Source organism: Amblyomma mixtum, chromosome 9 (genome assembly GCF_055824585.1).
Source record: "Amblyomma mixtum isolate Tamu chromosome 9, ASM5582458v1, whole genome shotgun sequence".
NCBI lineage: Eukaryota > Metazoa > Arthropoda > Arachnida > Ixodida > Ixodidae > Amblyomma > Amblyomma mixtum.
In genome coordinates, this window is record NC_143020.1 from 71,784,630 (window position 1) to 71,799,438 (window position 14,809).

The following is a 14,809-nucleotide window of genomic DNA, read 5'->3' on the forward strand; positions in this document are numbered from 1 at the left end:
ACGGATGTTCTTCCATGCAATAAAGAAAAAAAGCTGTTCTGTGGCCGTGTGGTCTAACGCGTCGCTCCGGAGAATCGACAGGCAGTGAGGGTGCGTGGGTTCAAATCCCGCATGGTGAAACTTTTTTTTTTCGGACATTTTTTTTTCATCGAAAGTTGAATTTCGCGTCACTTGAATGCGAAAACTCGTTTTGTTCAGAATCACTTGATATTATGCCGTGTTCTGAAATGAACTGCATGCATCTGTTCATTTGATGTGTACCGCTTTATTGTGAGCTGTCCGAAATTCCTCGTCAGTGAGCTCGCACCGGCTTTTGGTCAGCAGTGGCGGTTTTCTTCCCGATTCTGCAGCATTGTGACTATACTTTTTAGATGCAAGCGAGAGGTTTGTGCGAAAGATGACGTTCATTCGTCGGGTTTAATTAATTAGCACAGTGGTGAGTGCTCTGCCGTGGCCCGATCAACAAGTGGCCGTCTGCAACTTTCGATTTCGCCGTTGCCGAGCAGCCCACTCTTTTGTGGGCCTCTCTTAAGGTACCTGACATGTTATGAATTGTTCTTTGCAACCTGTTAGCGGCTGATCCAGTCTTCGCCAAAAGAGTCCGGGACCGACTTTGGCAGTGTGCTGTAGAGTAGCCCAAAGGGCTTGGCGAGAGGAATTATTTTTTACTGATCGCAAAATTCAGAAGCAAGATGTCTGTTAAGTTAGAATGCTGGTTTATCATGCGGGAGCGCAGAAAACATATTCTAGACTTCTTAATCGCCTATTTTCTGACTGTTTATATGTAACTATCTTGTGCATATCTGCAAATGTTTTGTTTTTGTTAAGATATCTTTTGTTCTTAAGCAAAGTGCGTTTTCCTTTGTCATCGAAGAGAGCTCTATAACTTGGCTATTATATGCGGCAAGAGAGCAGTATATTGAAACTGATGGGTCAAATTGTTTTTACACACATCACTTTGATATGGCCCGTTTCCCCGTGTTAGAGTTAAATTTAGAACATAGCGTTGATTCACAGTGACAGAAAATAGTACTGCCTCAAGAGTTGCAGATTTGTTGTTGTGCACAAATGTATATGAAGGCAATACAGAGGCAAGCCAGCTTGTCTCGATTTCCCTGCTCTCCTAAAGTGCAGAAGCTGCTCAGACAGGATTTTCATGCAGCCAGGTAAGAAGAGTTCCAAGCTGTGGGTGCGTCAAGTAAGAATGCAGAAAAAGTTGTACAACACTTGGAAAAAATATTTCGAAAGAGCAAACAATAAATGAGACAAGACAATAAAGAATGCTGACCCCGCAGTGTTTGCGAGAAATTGTTTATTCTGGAAACAGCCCGTGGCATGGATCACATTGCATACAAATTAAAGGACACGTGCAGTGGATGTACACACACACAATCAGTCAAGTGCTCAAAATTGGGAAAAAAATGTGCAGCCATCGAACAACAATATTTGATAAAACGAAAACCCGACCACGGTATAAACAAAGACATGACTCGAAACAAATTCACACTGAACTGTACAAGAGCCAGCTTGAAATCATTCACACCTCCCAAAAATTAAGCACAAAACATACAGTACTGGCTACCTCAACACTGGCTCTGCATAACATGTCAAAATGACAAGAGATTGACACTAATGCAAGACAACACCAAACCAGGACTCCCTTTTCAGGACATCAAGATCAGACACCCATACATACCATTGCCAACCCTCACACACAAAATGAGGCCCATTCCTAGGGGTTTGTAAATGTTCGAACTTTTTGGACAGCACATTGAATAAATTTCTGTTCAGTTAGTCGAACAAATTAAAGAATACTACATGCTCAAAAAGATGAATCCAGTTTGCTCTCAAATTTTCAGATACTTTTCGAATAATTGACACCACGCTTGATTAAGCTTCACCGTATTTTTCTGCAATGAATCTTCCAATAAACTGCACACATTGACGACGTGTACCAGTATTCATATTCTGATTGTAAAAAGCACCATTTGCACTCCCTTACAAATTCTACTTCTATACAGACACTATTAACACGACCACCTCACCACCTACACAACAAGTTACTGCCCGATTAAATTTGATGCAATGATGCAATGATCTGATGGAAATGTTACAATTTTCGGTGGAAATGTTACAACTTCCTCGGAAGACTGATCAACACACACACTCACATGTACACATATTTCACATTTCCACCCACACACGCACAAAGGTGATCACAGCATGCCGACGAGTCCTCTCTCTTTCCTCGGTAGCATGTGTATTACACATCAATTCGAAGTCAGAGAAGTTCCTCAATGCCACTTATATCTTCATCACTGAAATCAGTCCTCGACTTATCAGAGGAGGAGTTGCACGAGTCAGAAATGCTGAAGACAACCGGTTCAATTTCAGCGTCAACAATCATATCGCGTTGCCATGATTCAGCCTCAACTTGCTCCACATGAACACAACAGTTTTGCCAGTTTTCCTGGCTTACAGACGCCAGTGCTTCCGGCAGAAGCTTTTCCACTTCAGCCAAAGCGAAACATTTGTTGCGACTTGCGATGTATCCCTTCACCTGGCTCCAAACAAGTTCTATGGGATTGAACTCGCAGTGGTATGGTGGTAAACGAAGCACTTCGTGGCCATGGGTAGCCGCCAGGGTGTGGATGCGGTATACAACGCTGGGTGTGTTTACCTTTTGAGAAAGCTCCGGCATTTCTGCCCCCACCATGTCCTGTGACCAAGGAAGGAACACCTTTCTTTGTGAGCCAGAGCTCAATGTCAGCTTTGTGCATAGACTTGGTAGGTGCTTTTTCAAGAGCCACGCTATGATATGAAGCATTGTCCATGACGGCAATGCTATTGGCTGGAATGTGTGGCAAAAACCTGTCACTGAACCACTTCTCAAAGTAGTTGCCATCCATCTAAGAGTGGTAGTCAGCGCGGTTTCTCTTTTTTGCTCTGAAGAAGTCAGCAGCGTCTTCCACGGATTCTGTTGCCCTGCTCCCAGCACGTACAACGATCAAACGGTCCCCTCTGCCCGAAGGCACAGCCAATCCCGTTGTTAAACCTTTCAGGAAGGCATCCTGAGATGACTTCGCAGTCTTGTCCTGCCAGACGTATTCTTTTGTGTGCCCTGCGTTGACCCAGGTTTCATCTAGGCAGGTGATGCACCTGTAAATGCAAAACAACCGAGTGCACGAGTTAATGCTTGTAAGTAAACAAACACACTGCAGCATATATGTAGGCAATGCACTGCAACAAACACACTGCTGACCACTGTCGGACAAATAGCCGCTCAGAGGCACTCGAGAAAAAGAATTATCTGGGCTTAATTGCGCCCTTGTTTGGGCTTATATTTCACGCCCAGGCGGCATTTCGTAGCCAGTTTATATTCACTGCATGTTTGCATGGGGCACTTGACTAATTCGGCAACGTTTGAAATCTCTTCACTCGCGGCGACTGCGAAGAAAAATTGCCAACGTTCGCAGCAGTAGCGCCAGTAACTCGCACCACCGGAGCAACGGGCAGTGTACAGTGTGGGTGTCCATTCGTTCCTACGGTGACGACGATATGGCACTACCAATTGGGGTGCTACAACATTCTTGGGAGTTTTGTTGTTTTTGCTAGCCGCACAAATTGGGATTTAGCGATTAAATCAGGCCCATGCAGACACGTGCCCCTCCCCCCCCAAACGTAGCACAAAACTGGTCGGGAAACGTCACCTCTACGCAAAAGGTCAGCAACAGCAACGTGGTTAAGACGATTTCATCTAAATGTGTTATTCTGAAGCAACACTCACTGTTACGACTACGAGGTTGCAAAGCTAACGTCAAGCTCTATGTGAAGCCAGTCTAAACGTGCTGCGTAAGCAAATAAGCAAGGAACGACTCGTACCTGCCCTGTCCTCGGAATTCCTTGATCGCCCGCAGGTACCTGCGACGCCAGACAATGATGTCACTTCACTCGATCAGCGCAAGGTTCCGTTTACTTTTTCAAATGTGAACCCGATGTCCTTCATCAACCTCCACAATGCGGTTTTCTTGAAGTTCGGCAAGTCGTCGTCCTCATTGACAGCCTTTAGCACACTGCGCAGTGTTGGGACTTCCCTCTTCGCGTACATACTGTGCACATTCAGACGGATGGCATGGACTGTGAAGCTGTCATTCTTGACTGTCAGCGAGCTCGAAATCTTCACGTCGCGAGGTCTATTCTTCGGAGACGTCACAGGCCCGCATAGACGCTCCGCCTTGATTTTGGCAACGGTACGGGGGATACTCCGGTGTCCTCGCTCACAGCACTCAGTACTTCCCGAACAGACTTCTCCGAAAAACGGATCCTGGTACGGCAGAACACATTCGAAATTACTTGCTTGGCGTGCCCTCAGAGCTTGAATGCACGAACCTTCGGGAAAATGCGTAGCCGCGGCCGCTCAGCTGGACGCCATTTTCTCAAAATCAAAAGGGAGCCGGACGGAAAGACTAAACACGGTATTGAAGAAGCGTAGCTTGTTGGGCCAGTTGGTGCATGGTATGTAGAAAACCAGCGAAAAAGACGCATTCACAAGGAGGAGAAGTACACAGGACAACTGTGTACTTCTCCTCCTTGTGAATGCGTCTTTTTCGCTGGTTTTCTACATGAGTAAACACGGCGGCCAGCGGGGACGCGTATTCGCCAACTGCAGCCTGTACAGCCACAAGGCTTGAAACCATGGTGAATTGATCACGGTGACTGAAGATTGTCACAACGGCTTACCTAAAAGGGATAATAAATCCTCTTAAACGGCGTTATATGCCACTAAGCATCACGATTTGCGACCTAAAAGGGAAAAAATGGAAAGAAATGAAATTAAAAAAACAATAAAATTACAGTACAGAGAGCGGAGTCGAACAGCCGACCTTCCATACGCGACACGTGCCTCTAATCCACTACGCCATAGCGGCGTTGTCAAGCCGTCGTTCTGAATGAATATTTATAACCAGTCTTAATGTGGCTGCTACCTGCCGGTGGGCGGCGCTGTCATCGCTGGCTGTACCGGCTGCATTTGGCGAACACGCAGCGGGGACAGCGCAAACGTGAAATGGAAAAAGACGACAAACACAAAATACAAAATCACAGATCTGGATCGATTCACTCACAATAACAGCGTTTTTTGTCGCGCTGATGACAAATGTATTATCCACGAAGCCTGCCGGCAAAGCATATGTTCTTTTTCGATCACCACAAGCAACGCACTATTTTCTGTCACGGATGCAGGCTGCGCAAAAAAGAGCGCTAGCTTTGGCAGCGTTGCACCTGCTGTATGAAACGGAGTACATGTAGCCTTCCTCCATGACATGTAGCCACGCGCTGCGCTATGCGATGACGAAGAGGCAGCTGATATCCCAGCGATTGTCACCTTCGCGACGGGCGAAGAATAACCAAGTGCGTCCTTTGGCGGGGGCGTAAGCTGCAGTTCCTGCGATTCGAAGCGAAGGCAGTGTGCGGCCCGAAAGATGCCTCCTGAAAGCACGCAGTACACGTTGGTCGGATTTTCCGCGGAGCTGGACTGGAGGCCCCTGCACTTCCTCAAGCCTCTACCACCGAACCGAGTTTGTGGGGCGTGTGGATTGGTGCGCCCCAAGACGGCGTTGCTTCCGTGCGGCCACGCTCTGTGCGAGCCCTGCTTCCTGCAGTGCAGTGAAAAATGCCTACACGTCTGTCCGCTGGACGGCTACGAGAGCGTGGACGATGACGTCGACTGGAGAGAGTTCCGCGCAGAAGAGCTCCTGAAGAGAGAGGTGAGCGAGAATCTTTATTGAGCGATATTATAGCGCTGTCATTATTTGGGAGTTTTATTAATGTCAAAGCATTCCTAGCCTATGTTGGCGGAGTCGTAGCACCAAAACGCGTCCGCAAAACGCGTCCGCAAAATGCGTCCGCAAAACGCGTCCGCAAAACGCGTCCGCAAGACATGTCCGCGGCCGTTGTGACGTTGACGTTGACGTTGACCCAAAGTGCTGCGAGGCGAAAGCCTTAAGCATGGTGTTGCTGCTTGTGTCACATGCGTTGCTAAGATGTTAGGCTTCGCCTCTATAAGAATGAAACGCGACAGCGTCTTGCAACGCTGCCAGGTAGTCCATAGAACGCTATCGCCCGTTCAGTTCTACACCTTGCTCGTTGGTAAATTGGTTTTTGAGGAAAGGGAATGCATCTGTCTCGCATGTCTGGGTGGACACCTAAACCTCGCCGAAACGGGAAGGAAGGAAGCTGGGAGTGAACGAAGACTCCGTATTCACCAGACACGCCTTTGTTCATTCCAAACCATCGAGCTGGCATGCTCGTCTCCCACTCCGGAGACCGGGGTTCGATTCCCGAACTCGACCAATTTCCTACTCGGTTTTATTTATTTATCTGGCCTGACTAGAAGGGTTAATAGGCCAATTGGGTAATTACGCAATTAATTAAACTCAATCCCACTTACTTGGAGCATCGTTATACGATCCCTTTAATTACTTGCACGGTTACTAGCCAAAGTCAATTGGCCGCGTTTGAAATTCGCGCACTGTGACGTCACGACCGTTTCGACCAATTGAAAAGCGTGACGTTTCTGTTCACGACTCGTGCTTACAACGCTGAGGCATTAAAGGCTTCCGCCTTAAAATCGACTGCCACGAGCGGGATCGAACAGGCGTATTTCAGGTGAGCAGCCGGATGCCATAACGACTGAGCAACCGCGACAGCTGGGCCATATGGTATGTGGGGTTTAATTACGTACCCCGAGCTGCTCACCATGGTGTCGGAGACTCAGAATGACTGTTTAAACGACTCGTGCACAACATGCTAGTTTTTTTTCCACTGCCTATAGTGTTTCGCATGTTGTTGCGATTGCACTGCGCCATCACGTACGAAAATGTTTTCATTTTATAATTTCTATATTTGTTCAATGTTGTCTGTCATTTTATTCTGTGTTTCCTTTTGGTCATAAGCAGCCATTGTCAGACGCTTGGATTTTTTTTTTCTTTTTAGGAGGGCAGGCCTTAGTCAGGTATTTTGTAACACCTTTTGCCTGCTCCTCCTCGGCTAACTTTTCCACTTTAAGCCAAAAATTCAACATTTAAAATAAAATATAAAAGTGGCGCATTGCTTGCAAAGGACGCGCACTACGCGCAGCATAGGTACTTCTGTCAAGGAATGCCGTGTCGCCAAATTACTATGTGCTTCAGACTTGTAAAGCCCCTTCCTACGTGGTCTGTTCAATGTAAATTCAACAGATCGAATGAAGATACGAGTAGTTTTCCTTTAAGGAAGTGACCTGCTTTACAAGTGCTGAAGATTTATTCTCGTTGCTGCTGTCGTATCTTATCCACAAATGCAAGATGATTATATTTGAGGCACGTCATCGAGGAACACCTTATCAGCGACTTCCTGGCCATGCCTCATGAGGATTCGAACGCGGAGTGTTCATCAATTTGCCGTCAGACGCAGTACAGAGGCTCGCTATGATGTCACGGTCCTCGGCAGAAAACTCCATCGTATATGTGTGGTTTTTCAAGACGTGTTATGCTTCAATGACTGAGAGCACGGTCAAGAAGTTCGCAAGCCATTTTTTTTTCGCGACTGAAAACATTGTGAAGAAGTTCGCAAGCCATTATAGCCAGCCTATGGGAAGGCACGGTAGCAAGGTGTGGTCGGTTTGCAGTGCGCGACAGCGTCCGGCTCATAGCATTCACCGCTTCGATGCAGAAAGCATTGAAAAAATGCACGACGCATTGTCACACATTGCCATTGTCATTGGCTACATGGCGCAAAAATACAGTCGCTTCCGAGGAACTTGCAGGCAAAGCAACTTCCCCAGTGCACTAACTCGTCAAAATAGCCAAAATTTTTGGGCTACAGCGCGAACGGTAACAGCGCTTTCGAAATTCTCAAAACTGGTTTGGCTTGGTTTGGTTTATGGGATTTAACGTCTCAAAGCGACTGGGGCTATGAGAGACGCTGTAGTGAAGGGCTCCGGAAATTTCGACCACCTGGGGCTCGAAATTTCCGGAGCCCTTCACTACGGCATCTCCCATAGCCTCAGTCGGTTTGAGACGTTAAACCCCATAAACCAGGCCAAACCAATCCAGTATGGTTATTACGTACAGTGCGCTACACGCCACTCAGTAATAATGAATGTAGCAGTAGTAGTTAAAAACGCAACTATTAAATATTAGTTAACAATCCTGCTAATTAGCACGTCTTCGCTGTTTTCTCATGTACTACACCGCTTACATTGCTATGCCGAAAAAAATCACTGGTATAACTCATCAAGGCTTTTTTTAAGAAATTCTTAAGACTTAGGTGAAACACCCTATACATAGGCTGGCTTCTACATGCAAAGTGTTGCACTATTTTTGCAGGTGAAGTGCTGGAACCAAGGAACAGGCTGCGACTATGTGGCCCCTGCTTCGCGGATTGCCCAACATTTCCAGCGCGATTGCGGGCGCCACGCCATTCATTGTCCCAAGTGTTCTGCCACCGTTCCGTGCTGCAGCCTTATCCTTCACCTGAAACATGGATTTTGCAACTCGTCAGCTCCTCCTACAGCGGATGACGATGGACAATCAGATTGCAGGAACGCCGCAGCCTTTGATTCTTCTCTGAAGGAAGGACTTGAAAAACAAGTCCAAGAAGTACAGGACTATCTTGAGCTAATACTGTTCGATGTTAAAGCACACGGTGAGAGACTGAACCAGATTTCCCATGCGATAAGCGGCTTCAGAGATTCTAGGCAACACGAAGCTACGGCTGAAGCTGGTGAACTCCGTGACTGTTTCACACAAATCATGTCTAAAATGGATGCCTCTAAGGAAGAACTAAAGGGAGTTTTGGCCAGAATGTCTTACACACTAAATTTCTCCGAAACCATAAACAGAGTTGAGAAATCGCTGAAGGATGAAATGGCATATATAGCCAGCCAAACTCGGGAGAAGTTGTCAGAGACGGCAACTGCTATCGAAGCAGCAAATGGTAAAGCGCAAGAAAATAATGCGTTTAGTGAGAAGACACTGGATGAAGTCAGAAGCATAGTGAGACAAATTCACCTAGGCCGAGGGCTCTGCGTATTTGTTGTGAAGAATGTCAAGTCGCTCCAGGAGACTGCAACGAAGAAAGGCGTTGCTAGATACGAGAGCGAGCAGGTCTACCTGAGCGGCTACAACTTGTCGCTTGGCGTCCGCCTGATCGCATGCGAAGAGTCGCTGAAAATGGACGCTCTGCTCCGCTTGTATAAGGGAAACATGGACGACAGTGTGCAGTGGCCGTTTGACCACACTGTCAAGCTCTACGTGATGCATCCAAAATATGGTGCAGGTCGCCTGTTCGAGGTCAAAGGTGATCCTACTTTACCATGTTTTCAGAGGCCAACAACATGCAGTAACGTCGCTTGGTACTTTGCTCTGGAGTCGCTAAGCCTCGAAGATCTCATCCGAGAAGATTACGTGGAAGGTGATCAGCTGCGTGTAATGCTCGAGCTCCTCGATTGATTTAAAACTTTTTTTTGAGGGGGGGGGGGGAGGGGGGGGGGCGGAGCAGAAGCAACTTGTGATGAGCACCATCTGTGGATTTTGTGATTTTGCCGAAACGTTACAATACTCTTTCAACCGTTTGGTGAAACGTACCCATGCTTGTAAGACCTTTACTTCTGATGTTTTAATAAAAAAAATGGGTTCACTCATAGATTTCTGTTGAACGTAATGAAATATTAAGGCGAAAGCCTTTAGAGCCTCATCGTTGTCAACAGAAGGTTGTAAGCACAGCTGTCACGCTTTTCGGTTGGTCGAAATGGTTATGACGTCAGAGTGCGCGGATTCGAAGTAACAAGGTCACCCACGGATGCCTGGCGCCACCTCTTGGAGCAAAGGACAACTAATAAAATATAGTTGTCTGTTTCGACAGGTGACGTATGGCATACGCAAAACATAAAGCCCCTAAAAAAGCTAAAGTAGCGACAAGACGCCCTCTCTCTTCGCTCCTCCTCCCCCGCGCGCCGGGCGAACGACTTTTGTTTTCTTTGTGATTTCATGTGACCGCGGTGGCGACCTCTAGCCCGCTCCGCAGGAACTAACGCCCCTTTTGAATTAGTTGCGTTGGATTCCCGTACTTGCCGAGTTCTTCTCTATGTCTTCGCATTAGCCGTGCGTTTCGCTGCATAAATACATCGGTGACTTAGGAGAAACATTTGCATAATTCACTGAATCGTCTAAAGGCAAAAATGAGCACGCATTGGATTGTTTTGGTAGAGCCGCACGCGCACCGCGTCCGGGTGCGCCGGGCTTTATGCGGCGTGCCAAGTTTGATATCGAGAGTGGGGCGTGCATTGAACGTGACCGTGAATCACGAGGCCGTAGAATGAATTGGCGGTGATCTGTTTTGGTGAAGAGGAGTATGCAAACAGAACGACTGTCCCCGCCGGAACGCTGGACGTGCTACAACGGATGCACAGGTTTGACATTCGAAAAGACACCTGTAAGTGAAGGCATTCTAAATGCCTGTGGTTCATCCGCTGTTCTAGTGGCTTTTGGTTTTGGTCTGCTGCAGTGTATCGCGGACCAGGTTAGACGCTTGAGGGAGTGCTCGAAATGCGGTATGAAGGACACGCTACGTCTGTACTTATCGGTGCCTCCCCTAATGTTCTCTCGCGTGCATGAACTGTAACGATATAGACTCCAGCATTAAAATTTTCTTTGGAATAGTGACTTAGTAAAGAGAAAACCAACCTCGCAAATATCCTTCGCCTGCCAGCAATGGGATAATGAAGTTCTTCGTAAATGTTTCATCGGCATCAGCCATTTAGTGAGAAGCAAAACCTACCTCGTTTTTAACACATCTGTCCGATAATCTTCCATATTCGTGTAGTCGCTATTAGAAAACTGCACGGGCCTTAATTATTCACGCGTCCCGAGCCCGTCAACCTTTTTCGTTACCTGCCCCAGCCCGGCCCGATTTTTTCGATATAGGCCCAAACCCGGCCCGGCCCGCGAGGTAGACATGGCCGGCTCAGGCCCGGAAACAGCCCGAGTACTAAATGCACATCGGTAAAGCCAAAGCCTTTTGTTATACAGATCTCATTTAAAAAAAAAGCAGCTACAAAACTTTTAAAAATAGAGATAATGGGGGCCTCACTGTGGGCCATGGTGGTTACACCGTGCTGTGGGCAACGTTAGCAAAAAAAAAACGTTTTAGCATTATTAAAAGAGGTTATCACAGACTTTCTTACATTCGTAGCCTCCTTATAACTAGTTAGGCGTCAAGGGTAAGCGAGAATGCGGAAGTGATGATACAAAGTATGTGACAGGAAACGCGCGGCCCACTTACGATCGGCACTATCACGCATACCCACAGCTACTGGTCATATTTCGAGAGTAAACGCAAGCCAGCGCGTGCTATCTGGTGTTTCCACCAGCGGTGCCTACGGTGCCTTGATGCATATCGGCGCGGTAATTCTCTTTTTGCCTTTTTCTGTAAACACGCACGCACGCGCGTGACTGCAGAATGTAACGCGTGCGCTTCACCATCTCAGAGCGCAGTTTGATCTGCGCTTATAGTACGCATGTATGTCTAATTGCGGCATGCGCTCAAATTTAAGGAACGTCACTATACAGTTGGACGTGTGCCTCGCGTCTTAAGCGCCGCGAAACTGCCCCTTTTCTCCCTGCCGGTTTGGCGGTCTTTGGCGCGGCCCTGCCGCCCCGGTAGACGCGGTCGCTATTCGGACTTAGCCGATTGGGAGCCTTCGCCCCGGTAGACGGTTACACGTTTGCGTGCGGGCAATCACGATGCGCTCAACGCAAGCTCCCTCATGTCGAGCTTACTGCGGCCATACGCTCGATCGCGAACAAACCACTGCACAGCGTAGCTTGAAAAAATAAAAGGCAAACTCAGCAGCTATTGAAAGCACGTCACTTACTTCGCAAAGTCTGGTCGATGGCGTTCCGTTAAAATTCGCCCGGCCAATTTTGTGTAACCAAACCTTCCGCCGGCCCGCGTCGGTTTTCGATGATGGGATCGCGAAGAACCGCTTTCCACCGTCGTGACGGTTCTTGCACCCGAAGGCGCAGCTGCTCGTCATGCCGCACAGATAGACGGCTTGAAGTTAGGTGACTGACACACGTTCCGAGCAAAACAAAAGCCGCTGTTCTTCACAGCAAGCAAAAGCGCAGTGTCCGCAACGACGCCTGCCGAACCTACGGTGCGCGGTTGGAGCGGACAATATGGCGTCCGCGGCGACGAAAAGCGCGGGTTTAAAGGGCTTTTGCGCGCGAAACCATCGACCAATGGGAAGAGGCGACGGGCGCAGGAGAGGGAGAGGCGGCGTTCTGCAAAGGTTGTCGCTACTTTAAAAATTTCCAGGGGCTTTAGCAAAACAGAGCGCCAGGAAAGGCTTCCGCCTTGCAGCACTCTAGGCAGCCAAAGTGCCCCCAGAATTTTTGAAAAAACATTAATCACTTTCGTAGCTTTTACAGCGTTTCAGACCGATAGCTCTATTCTATGCGCCAACCCCGCTCACCAACATGCGACCTGTCCGCTACGAACGAATGACCTTCAGCGAAGACAAGGTCAAATGCACCTAGCAAAAAGAAAGATGTTTACTAGCCGCTAGTGCTATGCTGAGCCGGGCTAACATAGTATCTTAATCAAATTCGAGCATGAGGAACACGATGGTAGTAGACATAATTTAGGCGGCCAACCCGCAGATTTGACCCACCCCTTCCCACAATTCGACCTCGAAATAACGGTACCAAAAATCAATGTCTAACCTAACCACATGTCTAGCTTGTGTCGAGTACAACTGAGCTGTACCAATTACGCGGTCGTATATAATTACACTTAGTCAACTGTGACTAAAAACTAAACCTTATGGTAGAATGTCAAGTCAAATCGTCCGCTAGCTTATGTCGAGTACAATTGCACTGTACTAATTACACATCTTAATTACCGTTTAGTTAATTGTACCAAATAACTGAAATTTACGCTACAACGTCGTTATATATCGTTGGATAACTTATACCGAGTACAATTACTGTCTACTAATTACACGTTATGAATACGCGTAATTACTGTTAATCCGTTCCTTGTGACTAAAACTTGAACTTTTTGTGAACTTTATAATACGAATCATCATATATCGTTGTATAGGTTCTCTCGAGTACAATTACATATACGAATTACACTTATTCATTAATTACCGCTAATTAGTTAATTGTGACTAGAAATTGAACTTTACGCTACAATGACGACTCAAATGCGTTAAAAAGGTCTCGACAAGTACAATCCGAAAATGTATATCATCTTCCAGCTATCGCTCAATAATGGGTGCAAGCAGGCTTAAACCCCTGATTTTTTTTTGTTCCGGTGACGTTGCCATTTGTTTTTTCTGTAACCGTTGGCACTCAGCCATTGTAAACCAAGCTGGATACTGCTGTGCTAACATGTGTAATGGGTATTGCACCCGAAGTAGATCGCACTTAGCGTAGTTGCAGTGTTGAAGCGTTCGTCACACGACAAACTAAATTAAATTCGTACATGGCCCCAATCGGCTCTCCACATTTAAAGAAACGCTAGATCAGCATCATCATTATAATCATCACCCTATCAGCGTCCACTGCAAAACCAAAGGCCTCACCAGATGACTTGAAGTAAGTATTTCCTATGCTAGCTGTAATCACATTATCTTTGAAAATTTCCTTTCTGGCCATCTGAGTCCCTCCCGTCCCCCACATGCTAGATGAGGCTCCCCGAGGAGGAAAATCAAGCCCGTCGTACAAGTGTTCTCTCATAAATTCGGCGTTGTCATTGCAGAGTAGACTGGTATGTCGAGATTTCCACTCTTTCCTGTACTCGCTGCTTCGCTTGAAAGAAATAACTGCATTACAGCCGCAGACGTGTCTTATTCGGCGCTAAGCGCAACACGAGAAGCTTTCTCGGTGATGCAGATCCCATGTATGCTGAGAGATCTACACAGCCCATCCCCTGGTGGCGCCATCTCCTGTCGTTGACATAAGATGCTTCAGGCCCAAACGCTCCTTGAACACACTACCCCCTTCTATACTTCGTCTCACAAGATGTTTGCAGCACTACGGAAGGCAGAGCTCTCTCGTACCATCAGGGCTGCAGGAACACAAAAATAGTCCCTAGATTATTTGATCAGTGTAGGACTATTAATCAAACAATAAGCACAGCGACTGAAAACTTCGTTTCGACTGGCAGATTTAGATGGTAGAGAGTGCTGATGAAATTTACAGACAAAGCCCGTACGGACACAGCTCTGCGGAGGCCTGCTGCGAGGTAGCGATGTGTCGCCATTTTCCAACATGGCGCCGGCCGAGTCGGTTGTGTCGCCTGTGTGCCCTACACCGACAGTGCGCTGTTTTCCCAACCAGGGGATCGCAGCTGGCTTCTTGAAATGCTTCACGTCGAGAGCGGGGCCAGTTCAAGTACGAATGCGCTCATCAAGATGACGGCAAAACTCACCTTTGGGCGAGGGTGTGACACCTGCTGATTGTTTTTGTGATGAGCTGAAAACAGGGAGTGTTTTGTGCAGATTCTTAACGGAAATGAATAGTAGAAACGACGAAAAAGGGCTAAACTGCCAAGTTTTCGACGGTTCTTTAATAATGGCAAGCTGGATCGATTCTTCGGATCGGTTGCACTTGTGTAGGATGAATAATCGGAATGCACAAATCTAATGGCGTGATTTTGATAGCATCTATGCTCTCAGAAAGGTATTCTTCATGTGATTTCCAAATGGCGGCTGCATATTCTAATTTTGGGCGCATTAATGTGGTATAGGCTAGTAATTGTA

At 47.1% G+C, this 14,809-nt stretch overlaps 1 protein-coding gene across 1 annotated transcript; it reads left to right on the forward strand.

Moving 5' to 3' along the window:
- The first annotated feature begins 5,281 nt into the window (after nucleotides 1-5,281).
- LOC149329639 (TNF receptor-associated factor 6-B-like) lies at nucleotides 5,282-9,520 on the forward strand. The gene is made up of 2 exons (XM_089560380.1): nucleotides 5,282-5,765; nucleotides 8,367-9,520. The coding sequence occupies exons 1-2, from the start codon at nucleotides 5,481-5,483 to the stop codon at nucleotides 9,489-9,491; spliced, it is 1,410 nt and encodes a 469-aa protein (XP_089416506.1). The 5' UTR covers nucleotides 5,282-5,480; the 3' UTR covers nucleotides 9,492-9,520.
- The last annotated feature ends 5,289 nt before the right edge of the window (nucleotides 9,521-14,809 follow it).